The 11,231-nt window shown below is 35.9% G+C and overlaps 1 protein-coding gene across 1 annotated transcript; it reads left to right on the forward strand.

Annotated features, from left to right (window-relative positions):
- The first annotated feature begins 9,656 nt into the window (after window positions 1-9,656).
- On the forward strand, window positions 9,657-10,908 carry LOC123547910 (uncharacterized). Its single transcript, XM_045335157.2, has 2 exons — window positions 9,657-10,100; window positions 10,512-10,908. Exons 1-2 carry the CDS (start codon window positions 9,693-9,695, stop codon window positions 10,833-10,835), a joined length of 732 nt encoding a protein of 243 aa, XP_045191092.2. The 5' UTR covers window positions 9,657-9,692; the 3' UTR covers window positions 10,836-10,908.
- Window positions 10,909-11,231: the final 323 nt, after the last annotated feature.

Raw genomic sequence — 11,231 nt, forward strand, 5'->3', positions numbered from 1 at the left:
CAACAATTGAGGAAGGTTGTATACCTGGCAGGTAGCAGACTTATATTGCTGGGCGATACATTCTTATTTCTTTTGTTTTTTCTTTTTGTTTGAATTTGTAATTTTGTGTCAAAATATGGCAGCACATTGTATTAAGTGACTGGGTCTCATAGTTTGTGTAAGGCCAAGCATATAGTTCTGGTTGTCTTGGTCATATTATACAAGGCCAAGCATATAGTTTTGATGATCTTGGTCATATTATATGTGTAAGGACAAGCATATAGTTTTGATGGTCTTGGTCATATAATATGTGTAAGGCCAAGCATATAGTTTTGATAGTCTTGGTCATATTATATTTGTAAGGCCAAGCATATAGTTTTGATGATCTTGGCCATATTATATTTGTAAGGCCCAGCATATAGTTCTGGATGACTTGGTCATGTTACATGTATAGTTTTGTTGATCTTGGTAATATTATACGTGCAAGGCCAAGGATATAGTTCTGATTGTTTAGGTCATATATATGTGTAAGGCCAAGCATACAGTTTTGATTGTTTTAGTCATATATATGTGAGGGGCCAGTTATATAGTTCCGGTTGGCTTGGTCATGTTATATTATGTGTAAGGCCAAGCATGTAGTTTTGATGATCTTGGTCAAATTATATGTGTAAGACCAACCATATAGTTCTGATTGTCTTGGTCATATATATGTGTATGGCCAAGCATATAATTCCAGTTGTTTTAATCATGTTGTATGTGTAAGGCCAATCATATAGTAGTAGATGGAAGGGTCTTGGTGTATATGATAGGCCAAGTACATGGGACTTGTTGGTCTCGTCAGATGGTATGTGAAAGTACAAGTTGGTTGGATCATGTAGTATTTGTAAAGTCAAGCACAGAGCACTAGTAAGGTGAGTTATTTAGTATGTGTAAGGCAAAGCACATGGTACAGTTCGGCTGGGTCAGTGATATGTTTAAGGCCAAGCACATAGCGATAGTTGGCCGGGTCATGTAGTATTTGTAAAGACAAGTGCATGGTTCTAGTTGCCAGGGTTATGTAGTTTGTGAAAGACCAAGCACATGGTACTAGTTGGCTGGGTAATGTTGTATGTAAATGTGTAAGGCCAAGCAGATAGTAATAGTTAGCTAGGTCATGTAGTATGTATAATGCTTAAGTGATAGTTAGACACTGTTAGCTGTTCAGTCAGAATGCTCAATATTTTTGAATACATATTTAAGAGAGAGATAGTTTCATTTTACACAGTTTTAATGTTTTTTTAGCTCACCTGTCACAAAGTGACAAGGTGAGCTTTTGTGATCGCGTGGTGTCCGTCGTCCTTGCGTCAGTGCGTCCGTAAACTTTTGCTTGTGACCACTCTAGAGGTCACATTTTTCATGGGATCTTTATGAAAGTTGGTCAAAATGTTCATCTTGATGATATCTAGGTCAAGTTCGAAACTGAGTCACATGCCGTCAAAAACTAGGTCAGTAGGTCTAAAAATAGAAAAACCTTGTGACCTCTCTAGAGGCCATATATTTCACAAGATCTTCATGAAAATTGGTCAGAATGTTCACCTTGATGATATCTAGGTCAAGTTCGAAACTGGGTCACGTGCCGTCAAAAACTAGGTCAGTAGGTCTAAAAATAGAAAAACCTTGTGACCTCTCTAGAGGCCATATATTTCACAAGATCTTCATGAAAATTGGTCAGAACGTTCATCTTGATGATATCTAGGTCAAGTTTGAAACTGGGTCACGTGCCGTCAAAAACTAGGTCAGTAGGTCAAATAATAGAAAAACCTTGTGACCTCTCTAAAGGCCATATTTTTCATGGGATCTGTATAAAAGTTGGTCTGAATGTTCATCTTGATAATATCTAGGTCAAGTTCGAAACTGGGTCATGTGCCGTCAAAAACTAGGTCAGTAGGTCTAAAAATAGAAAAACCCTGTGACCTCTCTAGAGGCCATATATTTCATGAGATCTTCATGAAAATTGGTCAGAATGTTCATCTTGATGATATCTAGATCAAGTTCGAAAGTGGGTCACGTGCCATCAAAAACTAGGTCAGTAGGTCACATAATAGAAAAACCTTGTGACCTCTCTAGAGGCCATATTTTTCATGGGATCTGTATGAAAGTTGGTCTGAATGTTCATCTTGATGATATCTAGGTCAAGTTCGAAAGTGGGTCACGTGCCGTCAAAAACTAGGTCAGTAGGTCAAATAATAGAAAAACCTTGTGACCTCACTAAAGGCCATATTTTTCATGGGATCTGTATGAAAATTGGTCAGAATGTTCATCTTGATAATATCTAGATCAAGTTCGAAACAGGGTCATGTGCGGTCAAAAACTAGGTCAGTAGGTCTAAAAATAGAAAAACCTTGTGACCTCTCTAGAGGCCATACTTGTGAATGGATCTCCATAAAAATTGGTCAGAATGTTCACCTTGATGATATCTAGGTCAATTTCGAAACTGGGTGACGTGCCTTATAAAACTAGGTCAGTAGGTCAAATAATAAAAAAACCTTGTGACCTCTCTAGAGGCCATACTTTTCATGGGATCTGTATGAAAGTTGGTCTGAATGTTCATCTTGGTGATATCTAGGTCAAGTTTGAAACTGGGTCAACTGCGGTCAAAAACTAGGTCAGTAGGTCTAAAATTATTAAAATCTTTTGACCTCTCTAGAGGCCATATTTTTCAATGGATCTTCATGAAAATTGATCTGAATGTTCACCTTGATGATATCTAGGTCAGTTTCGAAACTGGGTCACATGCGGTCAAAAACTAGGCCAGTAGGTATAAAAATAGAAAAACCTTGTGACCTCTCTAGAGGCCATATTTTTCATGAGATCTTCATGAAAATTAGTGAGAATGTTCACCTTGATGATATCTAGGTAAAGTTCAAAACAGGGTCATGTATCTTCGAAAACTAGGTCAATAGGTCAAATAATAGAAAAACCTTGTGACCTCTCTAGAGACCATATTTTTCAATGGATCTTCATGCAAATTGGTCAGAATTTTTATCTTGATAATTTCTAGGTCACTATGTCAAATAATAGAAAAAACGATGTCATACTCAAAACTGGGTCATGTGGGAAGAGATGAGCGATTCAGGACCATCATGGTCCTCTTGTTAATAGTATGTGATATCAGTTAACATGCCTTGTCTTGTTTTGTTATCTGTATGTTTACTCTTATGTATACTACTTTTTTAGCTCACCTGTCACATAGTGACAAGGTGAGCTTTTGTGATCACCCTTCGTCCGTCGTCTGTGCGTCTCGTGCGTCCGTCCGTGCGTCAACAATTTCTTGTCTGCACGATAGTGGTTTCATTTATGATTTTATTTTAACCAAACTTGCACACAACTTGAATCACCATAAGATCTTGGTTCCTTTCTTGAACTGGCCAGATCCTATTATGGGTTTCAGAGTTATGGCCCCTGAAAGGGCCAAAATTAGCTATTTTGACCTTGTCTGCACAATAGCAGCTTTATTTATGATTTGATTTTTAGCTCGACTATTCGAAGAATAGTCTAGCTATTCTACTCACCCTGGCGTCGGCGTCGGCATCGGCGTCGGCGTCACACCTTGGTTAAGTTTTTGCATGCAAGTACATACAGCTATCATTTAAAGGCATATAGCTTTGAAACTTATTTATTCTTTTTCTAGGTCAATTACCAACCTCACTGGGTCAAGTTCCATAACTCTAACATGTATTTTGAGCAAATTATGCCCCCTTTTGGACTTAGAAAATTCTGGTTAAAGTTTTACATGCAAGTTACTATCTCCAAAACTAATGCAGATATTGAATTGAAACTTCACCTGTGTCTTCGGGGTTATAAAACTAGTTGATAGCACCAAGTCCCATAACTCTGACCTTCATTTTGGCCAAATTATGTCCCCTTTTGGACTTAGAAAATTCTGGTTAAAGTTTTGCGTGCAAGTACATACAGCTATTACTAAAAGGTATATAGATTTGAAACTTATTTTTTCTTTTTCTAGATCAATTACCTACCTCACTGGGTCAAGTCCCATAACTCTGACATGTATTTTGGCCAAATTAAGCCCCCTTTTGGACTTAAAAAATTCTGGTTAAAGTTTTGCGTGCAAGTACATACAGCTATTGCTAAAAGGCATTTAGATTTGAAACTTATTTTTTCTTTTTCTAGATCAATTACCTACCTCACTGGGTCAAGTCACATAACTCTGACATGTACTTTGGCCAAATTATGCCCCCTTTTGGACTTAGAAAATCCTGGTTAAAGTTTTACATGCAAGTAACTATCTTCAAAACTACTACAGATATTAAATTGAAACTTCACATGTGTCTTCCGGGTTATAAAACTAGTTGATAGCACCAAGTCCCATAACTCTGACATGTATTTTGGGCAAATTATGCCCCCTTTTGGACTTAGAAAATCCTGGTTAAAGTTTTGTGTGCAAGTACATACAGCTATAACCAAAAGGCATATAGCTTTGAAACTTATTTATTCTTTTTCTAGGTCAATTACCAACCTCACTGGGTCAAGTTCCATAACTTTTAACATGTATTTTGAGCAAATTATGCCCCCTTTTGGACTTAGAAAATTCTGGTTAGTTTTACATGCAAGTTACTATCCCCAAAACTAATGCAGATATTGAATTGAAACTTAACATGTTTCTTTGGGGTTATAAAACTAGTTGATAGCATCAAGTCCCATAACTCTGATATGTATTTTAGTCAAATTATGTCCCCTTTCGAACTTAAAACTCTTTTGATATTTAACATTTTGGGTAATAATTTCCTGCTTCTGTGACAATATTTCGAATAGTCGAGCTTGGCTGTCTTACGGACAGCTTTTGTTACCAAACTGGCACACAACTTGTATCACCATAAGATCTTGGTTCCTTTCTTGAACAGGCCAGATTCCATTATGGGTTCCAGAGTTATGGCCCCTGAAAGGGCCAGAATTAGCTATTTTGACCTTGTCTGCACAATAGCAGCTTCATTTATGATTATATTTTAACCAAACTTGCACACAATCTTGGTTCCTTTCTTGAACTGGCGAGATTCCTTTATGGGTTCTAGAGTTATGGCCCCTGAAAGGGCCAAAATTAGCTATTTTGACCTTGTCTGCACAATAGCAGCTTCATTTATGATTTGAATTTAATCAAACTTGCACAAAACTTGTGTCACCATAAGATCTCAGTTCCTTGAACCGGCTAGATCCCATAATGGGTTCCAGAGTTATGGCCCCTGAAAGGACCAAAATTAGCTATTTTGATCTTGTCTGCACAATAGCAGCTTCATTTATGATTTGATTTTAACCAAACTTGCACACAGCTTGTATCACCACTAGGTCTTGGTTCCCTTCTTGAACTGGCCAAATTCCATCATGGGTTCCAAAGTTATGGCCCCTTAAAGGTCCAAAATTGGCTATTTTGGCTTTTGCAGCCATATAGAGACTTCATTTATGGTTTTATTTGATACAAACTTCCAGAATATCTTCAACAACAATAAATCTTAGATTCCATGACAAATCAGATCCAATCGTAGGTTCCAGAGTTATTTTATATCTGATTACCTCCCCTGATTGTAATCAAAATGGATTTATATCAGTAAGTACTTATAGGACTTATTTGAAATTTTATAATTGTCATTAGTTGGACTGAGACAATCGGGGTAGATAACTATGGACTGATTTTATGTCAAATTACCTCCCTTTATTTCAAATTAAAACGGGTATATCTCTGTAACTAATGAAGATACTGATCTGAAATTTCATTTATGTCAACAGATTTATTTGGCAGAGCCTTCTTTTGTTCACTTACAATATTTTTTTTTAATTACTTCCCTTTTACGTTACTATAAATAGCTTATTTTTAGGAACTTTTTTATTATTGGCCGTAGGGAAAAACCGAGACCACTTTTCTGTGGTACAACATGGATGGTACCTCCAATTTTTAGGTGCATTTTGACATATCTGTACCTTGTAAGAATTGTTTTTTCTTTTTGGTTAATTTCTTCCCATTGTTGTTCCTGTCCTTTGGACTTACATATTTTTACTGAGGACCGTCTTGTCCTCAAGTGCAATGATAACAGGTGAGCGATATAGGGCCATCATGGCCCTCTTGTTTAGTTTTCACACAATCTTTTGTATCATATACATAGATTAGAATGAAGGTACGCAATTAACAAAAGTCACATTTTGTATTTTTTTATGTAAACAGTTTAGATTTATATGATTTTATATGAGTGGACTGCTGTATAAGTGTTCTGACAGCTTGGCTTCCATGATTTTATGTTCTTTGTCTTAGTTTTGTTTGTTAGACAGACAAATAACAAATATGAAATCTGCCTTTGATAAGGCAGAGTGATAAAATTATTTATAAAGAGAAATCCTTATGGATAATGGTGAAATGAAAAGTAATACAACAAGTGAAATATGACACAATATGTCAAAATAAACACACTAATGTGATTTTCCTTTTCCTTATACAGCCTCACCCTTGCATGATTGTAAGAGGCCACCAGTAGGGTCTGAACACTTAGATTTCCAGATCTGTGATTCCAACAGGTATAACATTCTTGATTCCATACCTAGTATTTCTATTTCAATGTAAATAAGATGTGAAACCAAAAATTTTACATGTAGTCCCATTTGGTGTCATACAAGCTGTACTGTGTTGGTGCACTGTACCCAAATCAACAAGCCAGCATAACAGAAATATGTGCATTTATTATATTGTTCAACACCACTTAAGGCATATTGATTGTACCTACTTAGATGGAGTTGTGTGTATATTTGTCGGTCCATTTGTTGATTTGTCGGCCGTTAGGCCATTTGGTTTCTTAGAATATTTAAGCCTACAGCTAGTAGTCAGACTTCATAGGATGGTTGCTAATGGTCAGTAGATGGTCCCTTTTGTTTGCAAAGTCATTTGTTCAAAAGTAAGGTTTCAGTGGAAGTCAGACGAAAACCAGTTTTGGATCGATACATTTTAGGAACATTTCATTAGTAGAGGACACTCAGTCATTTAAGGGTTCAGTAGGTCAAGGTTACATGTCAAAGTGACCCTGAAACAGGTATTAGCTGGAGGTTTGGACCTACATGTACCTCTCTCCAATGTTACAGTATAAATGTTTTTGGGTCATTGAATGACCTCTATTGTTTAGGCATCATTAGGTCAAAGGTCAAAGTAACAGTCACCTTATAACTTGAATTATTTGGTATCTGATCAATAACTGGATAATGCTGTCAAACTTAGTTGGAGTTTTGCCAATGGACAATAGATAAAACATATTGCTTTTGTTCTTTGTAGATAAAAGGACAAGGTCACAGTGACCATAAATATAAAAGCAATTACAGACCAGATGTACTAATTTAAAAACTTCATACCCAGTTAACCCAGTAAGGCCATCATGTAGGGAGTGTGCAAGCTTGTTTAGTCATTGTATTGTTTTTCAGTATCTATTTACATTTTTGTATATTCAAGAACTTTTGGTATGAATTTGTGTACTTTGATCTATAAAAGCTTATCATAAGTTATTTATACAATGAAGTCTTTTGCATAATTTGCAGCAAATGATTTTAGAGAATGTGTTACTTACTCAAATGTGAGACAAATATAATTTTTATATCGTTTGTGCATCTGAATTGCTCTGTAAAAGTAGTCAGTTATACTTACTGTAATATTATATCATGTTTTATTACATACCTACTTATATTCTGTCAAAAATACAGCTTGTTTTTCACAAGCTAAATACAAACAGGAAGAAAAAAATCCGTATTGTACCTTTTGTATTGTATTTTGCTGGATTAATTTAATTTAATATTCACAACCTGACACAGTTCTACAAGTAGCGCATTAAAAAAACTACACTCAGTTCTTTTTTTATCATCGATAAATATTGAAGATTCCCATAGATAACAAAACAACAAATAAAAAGATGGAGGTAAATAATAAAAGGGTCATTATAACAGTAGCTATAGATCTGGTATTTTGTATTCGGCTCTCGTGGATTTTGCCACTGCCCATACGAAAACTTCTGCCCAGAAAAATCTGACAAATCCACCTATGTTGTAAGGCGGATTCCACTATAATATTGCAATTCAGGTAATACACGGATTCCACCTTTAAGCAGGAATATGCAGCGATATATGTAAATTTTCTTAGGCGGAAATCAGTTAAAAAATCTGCCTAGCGAATATTTGGCAGGAAAAAATACGCCTTAAAATTAAGGCGGAATCTGGTTTAGATTTTCGAACTGGTGGTGTCTGATCCGACCTAGCAAAATCCACTCGAGCGGGAAGCGTCGAGTTTGATTCGACCTGGTAAAATCCAGAAGAGCCTAATACAGTATCCCAGATCAAGCTACTATTTAACATGACCGTAAATTTTCCTGCTGTTCAATAATGAAATGAAAGTACTGAATATAGGACAAAATCCCACAGGACAAAATTCTCCCTGCCCAATTTCATCATCGTGCCATCGCATTTTCACCATGGTACCATTGCGTTACCATCATCATGCAGTCGTTCTATCATCGTGCCACCTGGTCATATGGACACACATTATTGAAACAAAAACACAAAAGAAAAAATAAGGTTTTGAACACTAGATCAAGGCAGTTTTTGTTCTTGCAGGCATTTAATAAAATCCGAGCCTTACCGTAACACATTTTACGTAGTTGGTACAATTTACTTTAGACACCGGTAAAATAACGTAATTTTACTCTCAAAGTAGGACATTCTAAACAATATCATGAATATTTCCAAAGTGAAATTAAAAAAATATGGGAGAAAGCGCCCTCTTAAAATTGGCAAATTATTTCGTAACCGTACTTTTTGAATATGTGACAAACCACTGGATACAAAATAATATACCAAATAACGTCTGAAAAACGCTCCTTATATCAAAGTATAGGTAAATTTCAAAATTAGATAAAAACAAAATCAAAAATATCTTTAATTTAAATTTTTGCATTTATAATTGTTAATGTTGTTACTTCGTAAATCACAGTTTTCATGACAATTTCATACAATGATAGAATATACATATATTTCCCAAAAACATTTGATTTTAGGATTATACAAGTTGTATTCACAAACGTTATCCGGCATGATTTCGGTTTATAGCAACAAAAAAGATATTGACAGTTCTATAATTTTCGGGTAAAATTCAACGTCTTGATAACTATTTTTGTTTGTGCAAGTGTGTGTTGGTCTTGTGCACGTCTATAGTTTATACGGCCTAGACTGCGTTTTCATCCTTGTTTTTTCCCACTTGTCCCAACACCCAACCCATTTGTCTACCCCATACCCACTTTTTCATCTTGGATATAATTAAAATGTACTTCTTGTTGGATTTTTGGAGCAACCCGGCTATATCTTTCCACTACAGTTTTTATTTGTTGCGGGCCTACTTTTCGTGTTTTCTGTGCTTTGTGCTTCCGAAAAATCTACATTTTCATTTCAACCACTTACCAAAAGAAGATCGAATTCGGACGAAACTACAGAAATGAATTACGAAATTTCTTAGCCTTCAAATAATACTTTTGCTATAAGCATGCGATCTGTTATGCCAATTAAATGCGCCATTTAGTGGCGATGGTACTTTAAAATTTTGAGCGTTAAAGAGTGACGTCGATAACGTAATAATTATTGATGACGTCACAGTAGATATACGTCAAAAATCACTTGACGACGGCGGACATTCCCTCGCGGCCAAAATGGCTGGCAATGAACTACAGGGAGGGGAAAATATTCACACAGCCGTATCCAACGAAACAAATTTGCGTCCAGAAGATGACAGCAATGATAACGCGGTGCAGATTATGAAAGCAAAGCAGGAAAAGATTGCGCAAATGTTCCTGGCCCGGCCAGCAGTTCCAGAGGCCAAGATTGCTGTGGCTGACGAAACAAATGCGTGTCCAGAAGATGACAGCAATGATAACGCGGTGCAGATTATGAAAGCAAAGCAGGAAAAGATTGCGCAAATGTTCCTGGCCCGGCCAGCAGTTCCAGAGGCTAAACTTGCTGTGTCTGAAAATATGGTCAAAGAAGTCAAAATGACGAAGAATAATAACAGGGAAAAGACTGACATGAAAAAGAAGACAAAAGACAAGAAAATAAAAAAGGTAAAATATGCACATGTGTTCTATGTATGAATACTCAAAAACGTAAATATGTAAATATACTGTAGGTGTAAGCAGTAGAGACATTAACTGACGATGCTAAAACCTATTTGATGTCTATACTTTTCTTAATTTCCGAAGACAAATAAATATGTTGCGCAGTTAATTATCTTGGTGATAGAGCTCAATATTTGCATACGAATTGGCCTATACCTTGCGACAATGTCTGCCTACCCGTCTCTAGTATCTGATTCCCCTAATTATCTCGTCATGAACTCATTTATCTATCTTTCTGGAGTTTATCAGGATGTTTGTCTGCAAGTCTGTCGGTCTCCTCGGACACCTGTCTATGACTGATTGTCCCATTCATCCACTGTATAATTAATTCCCTTTATTTATGATTTGATGTTTTAGGTAGAGCCATGTAAGGATAATGCAGGTGTTGGGGCAGAAAAGAAATACGTTCCGAATGAAGCTCTTGCTTATGATGATGAAATAACTGTAATTGAGGAAGAAGATGATCAAAATAAGTCATGGAAGCTCCTAAGTTGTTTTGATTTCATAAGAAACTGGCTTTCTAAGAAGTACCAAAAGCATCAAGAGAAGCTTCAAGAGAAAAAGGAACGAAAAAGATGGAAAGGACTCACAGTTGTAGAAATTCATGCACCACCAAAGGAAGAAAATGAAGGCGATCTAGACGCCTGTTATGTCGACGATGTCGACATCTATTTCTCTTAAGTTTCATGCCGACCGACTGCCACCTGCAAACAGTAGGCCTATTCAAATTTTACTGATCACTTGACAGGACGTATTTTATTGAAAAAAAAAATATTTATAAGAATACAAGATTGAAAAATCAAGAACTTTTATAATATGCAAATTTATACAAAATGACATTTAATAAAAAAACTTAGTCAACATTCATTTTACCCATGCTGTATCTATTTAAGAATCAAGAAACTATATTGGTAGAAAAAAAACGCTTTAAGGTTACACAGAAATATACAAATGCATTTCTTTCTTGTTTCAGTATAATAGCAAAAGATTCAAAACAATCTGTACATACAACAAAAAATCATCCCCATCAACCTTCTTCACTGTAACAGTGGATGAAAACTAATCATCTATTCATCT

This window comes from Mercenaria mercenaria, chromosome 9 (assembly GCF_021730395.1).
Source record: "Mercenaria mercenaria strain notata chromosome 9, MADL_Memer_1, whole genome shotgun sequence".
Classification (NCBI taxonomy): domain Eukaryota; kingdom Metazoa; phylum Mollusca; class Bivalvia; order Venerida; family Veneridae; genus Mercenaria; species Mercenaria mercenaria.